This window comes from Eurytemora carolleeae, unplaced genomic scaffold, assembly GCF_000591075.1.
Source record: "Eurytemora carolleeae unplaced genomic scaffold, Eaff_2.0 scaffold713, whole genome shotgun sequence".
NCBI lineage: Eukaryota > Metazoa > Arthropoda > Copepoda > Calanoida > Temoridae > Eurytemora > Eurytemora carolleeae.
In genome coordinates, this window is record NW_019396600.1 from 145,780 (window position 1) to 160,066 (window position 14,287).

Genomic DNA, 14,287 nt, shown 5'->3' on the forward strand with positions numbered 1-14,287 from the left:
GATACAGGGGTGTACAGGGTGATACAGGGGGATACAGGGGGGGTTATATTAATTGCAAACCTGGTATTTAGCAGTGTCTTGCACCTTGACACCGTTATGATACCTAAACAAGATAATTTTGTATATGTTCACTTATCTTTTTTAATATTTTTTATTATTTATAGAAATGATTTTTTAATGTTCAGAATCATTAAGAACCTGAAATAAGGCTAAAGTAAATACTTTATAATATATTATTAATATCTATTATATTTAGTAAAGAAATTTAAAATGTATTATTTTGCTATTTATCTTTCTATCTAACTTCTATCAAAAGTTTTAAGTATTCCTTAGTATTGGAAAATGTGTTCATTCTTTTCTTTATATATCTATCTATCTATCTTTTATTCTTTTTTCTATATCTATCATTTATCTATCTTAATTTTTTTGTCTAGTTGTCTTCATTCATTTCTATTATTTTGTCTTTTTTAAAGTCTACATATCTATCAGTGTATCTGTCTATTTATTAAGTAAACGGCATAGCATTCCTGAAATGAATCTGTCCTAAAATTCTATTTTTTTTTCTCACTTTCGTTCAGACTTTCTTAAAAACTTTCAAATGAAATTTCCATCTGAATTTAAAATATAATACATGTACATAATATTTATTGATAGCCTCACCCCCCCCTCCATCCTGACATGTAAAGCAAAAACTTGTTATTCAAAACTAAGCCATTTGTAAAACTGCCAAATCAACATCTTTGCTATTGTTGAAAATATAGAGATAGATAGTGAATTATTGATAATCGAAAATAAGTATTATCTACACAAAACTTCATTCTAGAGAAATCTAAATTTTTGCTATTATTTATCGCCCGCCATATTGTCTTTAATCACAAAATAATAAGAATTAAAAGTCGCAGATTTCTTAGTTTTATTGGAAATTTTCCCCAAAACAGACCTGCTGAAATCCTGTATAAAGCATAAAATATTTTCAATCAATATATTTAAAACAAGACATGCGTTCCCTATAGCCGGCCAAACGGCCGAATGGCCTGATTTTTTTTGTAGACACTCATGGCAGCCTAGGGATGACATTGGCTAAAAAATTGCATTTCTTGTTTTCAAATTTTTGTTTTTTTTTCCAAGATTTTTTTCATTTTTTTTCCACTGGCAACGCCAGGCCCTTTATCTGGTATTAATTATAATATTACCATGTGATGACTGGTGTAGGGTCTGCCACTATCCCACAGTGGAAAACCAATACACGGCCATCTTCTTCCTGCAATCAATCAATCAATCAATCAATCAATCAATTACTTAATTAATAAATTGATAAATATATGCTTATTCAATTGATCACTAGAAAGCGATTTGGGGATATTTATTATTTGAAATTTCTATATTCCTTAGAATATATTTTGATTTATAATTTATCCATGCTGAGACAAAATAAACAGTGAGGACGATTTTACCATTTTATTTTAGTAATCACTGTACTATTTACCAATTTATAAAAGTTAATAAATCAATAAATCAATTATATTAACAAATCAAAAAATCAATAAATCAATAAATCAATAAATCAAAAAATCAATGAATCAATAAATTAATACATCAATAAGTGAATAGATAAATAAATCAATAAATCAATACATTGGTAAATGAATAGATAAATAAAAAGGAATATATAAGTTAATTCAAAAAACCTGTCTAATTGTTGGTTTTTTAGAAAATGTTGGAGCTGTCCCGTCAACCTGGGGTTGAGGAGGAGCATCAACAGCTGAAAAACAAGAAATATAAATCTGAAGAAGATCAGCAATGTCGTCTTCCAATTTATTAATTAAAATATTCGGTAATTCTACACGTTGTAATTGTACATCTTTAGAAATCAATATACAAAGCGTCCCATATCATATCGGATTATATCAACGCTTTAAATCAATCCAAAATACGCACATAATACTTAGAAAAACTAGTATTTTCTGCATGCAAAATTTGTTAATTAGCATTATACAATTTAGAGTTGGAAACTAATAATATGATGTGGACTGCACCCTGTATATATATCAAGCAGTATCTGAGGCAAATATTTGGGTTAACTTTACATCTTTTCAATATCTTGGGATGTTAAGACCAGCTGAAGGGATTGAAAAATATACAGGGTGTCCCACGAAACAGACAGTTGATAAATAGTTTTGAATGTCGTCTTCCATACACTGTATTAGATATTAAAGGCTGTTTGCAGTTTATTTCGTTTAAAAAATCTTTTGCTCTAGTATATTTTTCTTTGAAATTAATTTTACTATAATATGATTCCTAAATAATATTTTTATTATTGTCTTTCGTATTAAAAAACTTATCAAATTATGGAAGAAGACATTCTTAACTATTTATACCAACTGTCATTTTTCGTGGGACACCCTGTAGCATCTGAAAGTGGTCACATCTGATATCAAGGTTAAGTGTCTAAGATTAACAGTATCCACAAGACAGTTCCGATATTAAAGTCTCGAATGTGTCTCAAAAAACATGACAATTACAGACTCCCAAGCTTGTTGATCATGTTTTTCTTCCAAATAAACAGCAAAACACCCTTTTTTCGTGTAGGAGTTAAAAAGAATATGATATTTAAACCCAAACCAATGAAGTAAGTTAATTTTGATTTTATTTATAATTAACATGAAATTTTTAAATTTTATCGTACAGAAATGAAAATGCCCGAAATTTAGTTATGAAAATCCACAAATTTAGAAAAGGTTTAATTCTAGGACAATAATTTGCCTGAGAACAAACAAATCAAAGAAAATCGAAAAATGACACAAAGACCAATTGTTTATCCTGAAAGGGACTGTTAGTGTAATTCTCCATGCAAAGATGGCAATTCCCATTCACAATGGTACCCTGGACACCTTTATCTGATCAATAATGTGGAAGATAGTGTGGTTGTTGTTCTATCAATTGAAACCTGTTCAGCTCTAATATTTCCAATATTTTTACCCGCAATATATATGCGAAAGTCACTGTTGTAAAGAAACCCCAATTTAAAATGATCAGTTTAATAGCAAAATTATAAACATATCTAATTCATACAGTGATAACCAGAAAACTCTAGAATAGGAAGACGACTTTTAAACTCAAATTATGACTTTAAAGAGTCCAATGAGTAGGGGAAACAGAAATTGTTCAGTGTAAACAGGTCCAATTCACTTGATTTTTGATTAAATAAGTGTCTAGTAAAACGATTTGCTTTATAACAACATAAAATATACTTCCGTATTGCTTTAAAGTCGTCTTCCTATTTCGGAGTTTTCAGGTTATGACTGTAATTAATCAGAAAAAAGCTCCTACAGACACAGTAGTGTTGACTTTAAAATGAAATAAAAGAGATCTAACGGTATTTCTAATCTTTATTTATTAAAACAAAAGGTTATGAAATATTTTCCCAAGTGGGGCTTAAATTGATTGGTTTAGAAATTAATAAAGAAACTATAGACGAATATCAGTTAGAAGGTGTTTGTAGAACTTCATGATGGTGATGCAGATCATCAATCTTGACGGCAGGCTTTCTCACAACTAGGCTTAGTCTAAGGGAGAGAGATTGCGGACTTATCCTGTATACAGGATAATGGAAGGAAGTCTGGTTCCGCCCGGATCTCTGGAACATTGCGGAGCGAACTATTGTTACCTTCTCCTGCGGAGCGAACTATTGTTACCTTCTCCTGCGGAGCGAACTATTGTTACCTTCTCCTGTGGGAGGGAGAGATTGCGGACTTATCCTGTATACAGGATAATGGAAGGAAGTCTGGTTCCGCCCGGATCTCTGGAACATTGCGGAGCGAACTATTGTTACCTTCTCCTGCGGAGCGAACTATTGTTACCTTCTCCTGCGGAGCGAACTATTGTTACCTTCTCCTGTGGGAGGGAGAGATTGCGGACTTATCCTGTATACAGGATAATGGAAGGAAGTCTGGTTCCGCCCGGATCTCTGGAACTTTGTGGAGCGCGGAGCTAGGTGTAAGCAGTGTCTTCTGTTGTTGGTTCCGTATCTGAATCATCATCACAAAGGAGCCAGGGTTGAGACGGAGTTGTGAATCTCGTGAGTGTTTTCCGCTGACTGACTGGTGAAGCGGGAGCTAGGTTGAGCGGAGATTTGACATGTGGGGTGTGTTGTATGGCGGAAAAGGATTCTGTGTATTCAGTGTACACACACATCCAGGGAATTAACATCGGCATTTGAGTCGGAACAATCGTCTTCCTTATATTTCGAATTTGTTTTAACAAGTAGTTAATTGACATGTTTGCATGGAGGGTCACTTGAAATTAGGCTCACAGTTCCTTTAAATGCCTTTTTTCAGTGTATTTGGCATGTGTATATATGGATATGTGTTTACACTGTACATGTTTACATTTACGCTGATATACACTTCTATCCTTTATGCATAAACGTACATGTGCATTGGGACTATTTCCAACAAGCAATGTTTTTTACTGCATTAATTAAGACGGATCAGGGGGACCGGCAGAGTTTTTTTATTTAAAATTTGTCGACATAGTTTCAATCAACTGTCCCCCAAAAAACGGTAGACTTTAGATTTATATTTGAACAAGAAGAATTTAACTATTCAAATTTTTTGTTAAAAAATGCAGTTTTCTAGGAATAAAACTTATTAAGTCAGGTTTAACAAGGAACAGCCGGCCGGATACAGTTGTAAGTTGGCACTAGAATTTACGCCTTCATTACAAAATACTGACTACTAGACTTTTGTTTTAATAAAAATAAACTTGCGACTAAAGTTTTGGTTTAAATTTAAAAAAAATACTTACCACTGAAGTTTTCGTTTAAACTAAAATAATTTTGAGACTGAAGTTCGGTTGATATCAAACAAATATTTACTACTAAAGTTTCGGTTGACATTAAAAAATACTTACGACTAAAGTTTAGGTTGATTGAAGCTGAAACCTCGCCATACTTATTCTTCGCCTTCACCTTAAATGAATAAACTTTATGAAATTATAAATTAAATTTGTAAATAAAGGGTTGAGCACGGAGCACCTAAAATATTCCATCCAAGAGTTTTTTGTTTGCTAATTACCTACAACTAATATTTGCATGTACTGAGCATTCAGCTCAAGAAAATGTTTTGTTTTGTTTTTAAAATACCTATGGGCAAATTAGAAAAAATTTTTGCCAAAATTTCAAATAATATTTGCAAATATTAATTGCATTAAAATTTTCAATCCAAGAAATTTTTTTTTTTGCTTTTAAAATACTTATGGGCAAATTTCAAAACATTTTCTTTTTCCAAAATTTTTACAAAATATATTTGCAAAGAAAAGGAAATTGTTCTTGTTTGTTACAATTTAGAATTAAAACTTTTTATGAGAGATAAGTCCAGAATTATAAAATGCAAAAAATCCAGTTGTAAAACTTGTAAAACTATTTGCTTTTGATTTTAAAATAGAAGTTTAAAACTTTTTTAAGATTTAGAGTGTCAAAGAAAAATCTAACACCTTATAAAATGTTGCCAGACGCAATTTTACAAAAAACCTTGAATAAGTTTTAACTCACAAAAATGAACTAAGAATAAGCCAAGATATTTATTTTAATTGCTGTGTTAATTTTAAGAGCAAGAATAAAGTATTTGGACAAAAGAAATTTTACAACCAACTTGAAAAATGCATTTTATATTTATCATTCTTTCAATTAAATTAAATTTAAATAAAACTTTTTTTTTACACTTTTTATGACGTATTAGGAACCAGTACGATTGTAACCATGGACCGGTATAACTGTGTCCAAGCACGATGCAGTACAGTTTTTTCCGAGCCAGTACATTTAGAACCGTCAGACCGGTACAATTTGTAACCGACAGGCCAATACAATTGTAACCGACAGCCCAGTACAATTGTAACCGACAGCCCAGTACAATTGTAACCGACAGGCCAGTACAATTGTAACCGACAGGCCAATACAATTGTAACCGACAGCCCAGCACAATTGTAACCGACAGACCAATACAATTGTTACCGACAGCCCAGTACAATTGTAACCGGCAGCCCAGTACAATTCTAACCGACAGGCCAGTACAATTGTAACCGACATCCCAATACAATTGTAACCGACAGCCCAGTACAATTTTAACCGACAGCCCAGTACAATTGTAACCGACAGATCAGTACATTAGTAACCGACAGCTCAGTACAATTGTAACCGAGTCCGACAGCCCAGTACAATTGTAACCGACAGCCCAGTAGAATTGTAACCGACAGGCCAGTACAATTGTAGTCGACAGTCCATTACAATTGTAACCGACAGGCCAGTACAATTGTAACCGACAGACCAGTACACTTGAAACCGCCTGCCTGTACAATTCTAACCGTCAGGCTTTTAAAATTGTGACAGATGGGCCAGCACAAATGTAACCCTGAGGCATGACAAATGTGACCGACGGGCCGGTATATCAAAGTGGAAATTCATGCAGTACTTAGGCCACCCTGATGCAAACAAGCATGAGTTTTAAATGTAGTCAGTGCAATTGCATTTTTTCCGCTTAATTTACGTTGGTATTTATCCAAGGTCAGTCCAAGGCTATGATTGTCAAATTAGTGCAGTTTAGGCTTGTCAAGCATGTCAGGCTTACAGGCCCAAGGCATTCATTTGAAAAGTTGAAATCTCACTAGACCGGAGTATAGATTGACTTCTATTTTACTTTCTTCTTTTCTATTTCTTCAGAGAGTAAGATAATTTTACCTTGCAATAAAAAAACAACTTATTAATAAATGTCATTTAATTGTCTCTTCATTTCTAATACATTTTTTTTATCCCACAATATTCTTGGTTGAATTTTGACAAGCACTTTTTTAAAGTTGACGACTTCAGTAAAATATTCAAAAACATTTTTTAATTCTGTGATTAAAAACAAAAAGATTTGGAAAAAGAATTGAGTCTGTGCAACAAACTCAAATATTTAATCCATCATCATTGCCACCTGATTGTGTAAACCTTGGATATTTCAAACTTAGATTAATTGATCTACCAAAATTCTTGATTTGAAATATCCAAGGCCTCCGTCATTGAGTTGCAAAAATATATGGATTATATAGTCTGAGTTTGTGGCAAAGACTTCTTTGTTGAAAAGGAATAAAAGCTGCTTTTAGAAGCTCCCAAATTATTAATTTGTTATGATACAGTTGAAATTGTTTCTCTGGAATACGGACCGACTAAATTTTTTGAGTTTAATAAGAAAAATTGCCTACACAGTTCACACTGGTTCATTAAAAAAATACATATTTAACTAAACTTTTTTTGTTCAAATGGAGGCTGCAAGTTAAGAAATTCCGTTTTTACAGTGAAGTCTAAAATCGATTGTAACAAAAGTAGGCTTTTAATAAAAAATGCATTAACTTAGTCTGAAACTGTTACTTTTTTGACTAAAATGAGGAGGGTGGGCGCTGATTTAATCTTTTTTTATTTTCTAAAGTTATGTTTAACCCTTAACAGGGGGGGGGGGCGTTTGCGCCCCCCTTAGTTTTTTTTGTCTTAGCACTCATTTTTGACACTATCATCGTGAAATTTTGTGACTTTTAAGAAAAGTAATTTAAAGAATTTTTTAAAATTTTTAAGTCCGGTCTTTTTATCTAAAATAGTCCATAACTTTTTAGGGACTATAGCTACAGATCTAAAACCTATATTTTGAAAAAGCCCTCTTAAAAAATGGATATAGAAAGATGTGTCACACTTTGATATTTGTTTACAACAGAAAAATGTTTTCTTCATTTTTCTGAACCTTTCTTTTGGCATTGGTCTTATTTTTTTTAATGAATTGGTCTTGACAAATTGGTCAATGCACATGCATACCCTATACCTATTCTTTAAGGGCTTTTTCTAGCCCCCCCCCCCCCCAGGCTATACATATATTCAGACCCCCTAGCCTTTATAGGGTTATCTGTTTACCTTATATAGACCAGCATCTGTTTCTACTACATCATTTAACTCAAGTATCACAGCAAATGTATTTTTTTCATCTTCGGAAATTCTAAAAAAATTAAGATTAGTTTTTATTCAATTTTTTTTTGTGTGTTCAACATACCTTATATAAGTTCTATCATCCTCTTCGAGTTTAGCATCTTCTCGAAACCAGGAAACGTCGGGTTTGGGACTTCCTGTTTCCAACAAACAAAAATAAAGACGACTTGCGTGCGGTTGGGAATAAAATGCGGCATTTAGTATAAGTTGAGGATTTCGCAGATTTCCATTAAGTCTGGTCAAAAAGACAATTTTAGAATGCATTGTTGTTCTTGTTTACTTGCCTTCAAAACTTAGAAAGATATCTACTTAATTGTATTTTCTTAGAGGACGAAAGTCCAAAACAAGAAAAATATTTTCAAATTAACAACTCTTATATTTTTTAAGTCAACATTCCACACCTGCCCCTTTGCTTTCATAGTGACCCATATAGCGGGATAGTAATATTGTTTGATACAAACTTGATTACGACACTGTTCATTTTTAGACTGTTTACACATTTTCTCCGCGGGAGCATAGAAATACATACATGGAGAAATTTTTGAGAAAGGGAATATAAGAAACTATATCAGACATTAATGATTTAAAAAAATGATTTAAGGGCCAGTTACACAAGATAAACTACACATAATTTAGCATGAAAGATTGATAATTTTTGCCAACTTCATACAAAGAAATTCTTATATCTTTGCTAACCAACCAATGTCACAAACCTTAGATATTTTAAATTATGACTTGTCTTACATATTCTGTAATTGTGCTGTACAGCTTTCTATGGCTAATTAAAAGTCGGTCTGGGACTTGAAATAAACCAAAATTTACAGTGATATATGGATTAGAAAAATTAAGTTTGTGTCAAAAACTCCAATCAAGAAGGGCCTTAAAAATGATTTTTATCTCGATCAAAAATAGAAATATTTTGTTGATTGTTTCCTGCAAGCTTGCACTCGAAGATGAGTCTGTTTCCTTCATCCTCTTGTCGGAGTTGAGGTTTCCTCACGAACGAGGGCGCGAATGTTTCTCCAATGGAACCCATCCTCCGGGCAGATGTTGATACCCTGGGGTAAGAGCTTCTCCTGAACCTTCTCCTCCAGCTGCTCTGTTATTATTGCAGCTCTTAAGTTTTCTGAAACAAAATTATAAAAATATTTAACAAGATGGTTTGATCATATTGGCGGAAACTAAGTTCTGAAACAAAATTATAAAAATATTTAACAAGATGGTTTGATCATATTGCCGGAAACTGAAATTTTCTAAACTCTAAATCTGTGCAACCTGATGGTGTAAACCTTTCTTATTTGAAATTTAGATTATTTGATATACAGAATTCATCGCTTGAAATATCTCAGGTATACGACATTAGGTTGCAAACATATACGGATAAGACAATTAAAGTTTGTGACAAAGACTCAATTCCTTTAAATCCCCGGAACCATTTTGTTCACCAATATTCATTAGAAATTTTGAACTGTATAAGTTAGGAAAATAGAAAATTGATGAGCCGTTCATAATTTGATACAAATTTTAAAACGTTGTTATTCCATTAACACAAAAAAAGTTTTTTAATGCAGGGGAAGAAAGTTCCAAACTTTGATTGGGCCAAACCTAACACTAGGTGTCAAGCACAATTAAAATGAACAAAAGAATGTGGAAATTTTTTCTTTTAGAATTGAGGAAACTAATCTAAACTCTCCGTGTTAAAAAGAATAATATGGAAACGAATTTTAGAATGTTTTAAAGAGAAAAATCTGTTTTTTGACTCATGCTAATTTGTAAATTATCTAACTGGGATTTGTTCTGAATTGCTGAATTTTTTTTTCAATTTATGGATTGTTTTTATAATGGGTTTATGTTCCAAAACGCGCCCAAAATTGCAATTTGTAATATGTGAGAAAATGGAAAACCCGGAATTGTGTCAAAAATGGTCTGGGTTTTAATTGAAAATGAACGATCACACATCAGTTTGAATTTTAGAAAAGAAGTAAATAGCGTTATTTGTAGCTATCACCGTGCCTAATAATATGTTGGAAATAGTTTCTTTAATTGATATTTGCTCTCGGCACAGGAAAAGTTACTAAACCAAACCGTTGATCAACACATTTGTGCCCAAACCTGACACTCATAGTGTTTGGAACTTTCTTCCCCTGTAATACTGTATGAAAATAGAAAAAGCAAAGAAACTAAAACACGATATAGATTTTACTGAAAAACCAATACAAAATAAAACTTCTAAAATACAATTTATTTAATGTTCCGACTATTGGAAATTGTTTCGAAAATTGATGCTTGTATATTAAAGGGACTTTCAACCAATTCTAACATATCTTAGTTTTAAATTTCTTAAGAAATGAAAAAAAGAAAACGGCTGATCTTTGTCATCTTTAATCAAATCAATGTTTGAAAGTTAAAGGTCCATGACAACCTATGATGTTTTGATCGATTACATTTTATACTTAAATTAAAAGATCCAATTCGTCCGCTCAACTTTTTTTTCATTAGTTTAGAATTTGACGATTCATTAATATGTTTTTTTATATTTAGTCTTTCGTGGAACCAACCAAAAAAGATCAAATGGTCTTTTATATGAAAAAACGAAGAATAGAAAAGGGGGAGTTCCGGGTGGGCGGGAAGTGACAACTGGCAAGGGGAGAAAAAATTAGACCAATGTTTTTCAAAGACCATGTGAATTTCAATAACAGGGCCATGCTTCATTTGGTGTACCGATCCGTTTTGCCTGGTATAATCTGTTTGTGTACTGTACAGCTTGCTCTAGCTGGTTAGATGTCAGCCCGGTTCTTTTATTCTGAATATCCACTTTGGGTACTTTTAATTTCTTGCTTGTTCAGTGCTTTTCTCTCGTTTTGGATATTCGTAGTTTTGTATATGCCTAGTTTTGGATATCCCTAGTTTTGGATATCCCAAGTTTTGGATATCCCTAGTTTTGGATATCCCTAGTTTTGTATATCCCTAGTTTTGGATATCCCTAGTTTTGTATATTCCTATGTTTGGATATCCCCAGTTTTGGATATCGCTAATTTTGGATATCTCTAGTTTTGGATATCCCTAGTTTTTGTATATCCCTAGTTTTGTATATCCCTAGTTTTGTATATCCCTAGTTTTGGATATCCCTAGTTTTGGATATTTCTAGTTTTGGATATCCCTAGTTTTGGATATACCTAGTTTAGATATTGCTAATTTGGATATCCCTAAACAGATTCCGTACAATAAAGTCCTTTCATTAAAAGGCGTATAAGATGTCATATTTTCCGGTTTTTAAATGGTTGTTAGAAATTTTGTATACGCCATTCTATTGGTTAAATTTTGCAGACTATAAGATTAAATTAATATTAAAATTAAAAAAAAGAGGAGGAGATCAAGTACCGATCTGAAAACCTACAATCCCAATAGAGTTTCAGTTCTGCTCGTGTTAAAACTGAGTTCTGTTTTGTTCAGAGATATTACATAAAACTGCCTGAAGCTTATTTTGAAAATAGTGTGTTTATGATGTGTTTTGGTGCCTTGGAGGGAATACTACAGCTTTCTCATATTTTCATTTTAATTTTAAAAATATAACTATTCTTAATCTTCTTGAATGTTTGGTGCAATTCGAGTAACATGTAGTTCGTTTTTTTGTTTTTTTTTGTCCGTGATTCAGCCCAAATGCGCTGTTTTTTCAGAATTATGTTACAAATTGTTTGATTGTTCGTTAGTTTAAACCACTAAGAACTCTGTAGGATTACATTGAGGTATAGATGTTTATTATCTAAGCCGGGATTGCCTTATTTTTGCATAATATTTTGTATAGCTCAGAAGGGTTTTGTTATCTAATGATCTTTATCCTTTGGTTTATGCTATGGTTTATGGTCTTGAGAATTGTACTAAATATACATCATAATCATTTAAACTAACTAAAACTTTATGTTTTTCGATTGATTGAATATTCGAAATTCATTATTTTCCATAAAATTAGCGATATAGAGAGAATTTTCAACTTTTCCAGTCTGCCTTGCAGAAATTGAACGCGGTTAGTCAGATTGATAAATGTTATGCCAAGATACGTGGTTTTTTACTGCGAAATAGACAGTTTTAACAGTTTAAAAATGTTTTCTGAAATGTTGATTCAATTATTTTTTCAAAGGTGTAAAACCCCTGGTTTAAAGGTTTAATGCTTCAATTTGAACAAAATATTAACAAATTAAATTTTTTTCCAATTAATTTACTGTTTAATCAATTTATTGAAAGAAATCTAAAATATTGATTTCAAATTTGAAAAAAGAATATTACTTCATTAGGAATATATGTATAAGTATAAAAGATAGGAAAAAGAAAATATTGTTTTAAAAAGTTTTGATTTCTTTTGATGTTCTTGACAGTCTATTCAGTGAACTAAATCAAACTATATTTGATATATCAATGGATAAATCTGAAAGATCTAGAAAAAATCTAATACTATTTTGAATCTGGCTTTTCGACTTCTTCAGAATAAGATGGATGTAGATTTTTATCTTTGCTTTGAAGAATTTTCTGCCATGATTAAAATCAAAAGTGTTTTATATCCTCAGTCAACATTTAGCCTGTCACAAATTGATCTTCAAACTCTGGTTAAAATCTTTTATGTGTCAATTTTTGTTTTAATGCTTTCACATAATTTTAAATGTTTAAATTTAATCGGTTTTGAATGTTTGAAAACTAAAAGTAGTTCACAGAAACGTATAGAATTCTCCAAACCTTTTATATTAAAGAATTAAAGTATACATTTTACATGAATCAGGAAAAAGTGCAAAAAAGGCTATTTTGGTTAAACATACAATTTTTATATCGATGTCAGAGTTATTAGATGGATATTACAATAAAGTTATTAAGAGTTTGAGAAATGTAATCAATTATCTATTTGTCATTTTCAACGTAAGTACGAACTTAATTTTATAGAGGGAAAATTTATTATATTTTTTACATATTTTGTTCGTTCATGAATTATAATCCTTTAGTAGAGCCTTAATGTATCAAGCGTTGAATTATTCATCAGTACATTTATCAGGTATTTACAAATATATATAAATATATCTAAATATATATGTATAAAGGATAGGTTGATAGTGTAAATGGAATATTAATATTGGGTGTTTATATCCAATTATTTATCCAAAATATAGACCAGCAACACACAATATACATATTGATACAGGGTGTCCTAAAATATAGACCAGCAACATACAATATACATATTGATACAGGGTGTCCTAAAATATAGACTAGCAACATACAATATACATATTGAAACAGGGTGTCCTAAAATAAAACTAGCAATATACAATATACATACTGATACAGGGTGTCCTAAAATATTGACTAGTAAAATACACTATACATACTTATACAGGGTGTCCTAAAATATAGACCAGCAACGTACACTATACATACTGATACAGGGTGTTCTAAAATATAAACTAGCAACATACAATATACATACTGATACAGGGTGTCCTAAAATATAGACTAGCAACATATAATATACATACTGATACAGGGTGTCCTAAAATATAAACCAGCAACACACAATATACATACTGATACAGGGTGTCCTAAAATATAGACCAGCAACGTACACTATACATACTGATACAGGGTGTCCTAAAATATAGACCAGCAACATACAATATACATATTGAAACAGGGTGTCCTAAAATAAAACTAACAACATACAATATACATACTGATACAGGGTGTCCTAAAATATAGACCAGCAACATACAATATACATACTGATACAGGGTGTCCTAAAATATAGACTAGCAACATACAATATACATAGTGATACATGGTGTTCTAAAATATAGACCAGCAACATACAATATACATACTGATACAGGGTGTCCTAAAATATAGACCAGCAACATACAATATACATACTGATACAGGGTGTCCTAAAATATAAACTAGCAACAAAAAATATACATACTGATACAGGGTGTCCTAAAATATAGACTAGCAACATAAAATATACATACTGATACTGGGTGTCCTAAAATATAGACCAGCAACATACAATAACATATTGATACAGGGTGTCCTAAAATATAGACCAGCAACGTACAATATACATACTGATACATGGTGTTCTAAAATATAGACCAGCAACATACAATAGACATACTGATACAGGGTGTCCTAAAATATAGACCAGCAACACACAATATACATACTGATACAGGGTGTCCTAAAATATAGACCAGCAACATACAATATACATACTGATACAGGGTGTCCTAAAATATAGAC

General features: G+C 31.7%; 1 protein-coding gene and 1 long non-coding RNA gene across 2 annotated transcripts in view; both read right to left on the reverse strand.

Moving 5' to 3' along the window:
* The window catches only part of LOC111706118 (titin), a 110,607-nt gene that overhangs the window by 95,620 nt on the left and 700 nt on the right, over positions 1 to 14,287 (reverse strand). The window contains exons 2-8 of the mRNA XM_023478891.1: positions 8,942 to 9,134; positions 8,073 to 8,145; positions 7,937 to 8,018; positions 4,912 to 4,969; positions 1,689 to 1,762; positions 1,194 to 1,261; positions 61 to 103 (exon numbers count right to left, since the gene is read on the reverse strand). Coding sequence (XP_023334659.1) covers positions 61 to 103; positions 1,194 to 1,261; positions 1,689 to 1,762; positions 4,912 to 4,969; positions 7,937 to 8,018; positions 8,073 to 8,145; positions 8,942 to 9,044 — 501 coding nt within the window. The 5' untranslated portion in view covers positions 9,045 to 9,134. The remainder of the gene's footprint in view (positions 1 to 60; positions 104 to 1,193; positions 1,262 to 1,688; positions 1,763 to 4,911; positions 4,970 to 7,936; positions 8,019 to 8,072; positions 8,146 to 8,941; positions 9,135 to 14,287) is intronic.
* Positions 3,562 to 4,271, reverse strand: LOC111706120 (uncharacterized). Its single transcript, XR_002766166.1, has 2 exons — positions 3,724 to 4,271; positions 3,562 to 3,667 (listed from the first exon to the last, which is right to left on the reverse strand). It is a non-coding gene; the product is annotated as an uncharacterized LOC111706120 (long non-coding RNA).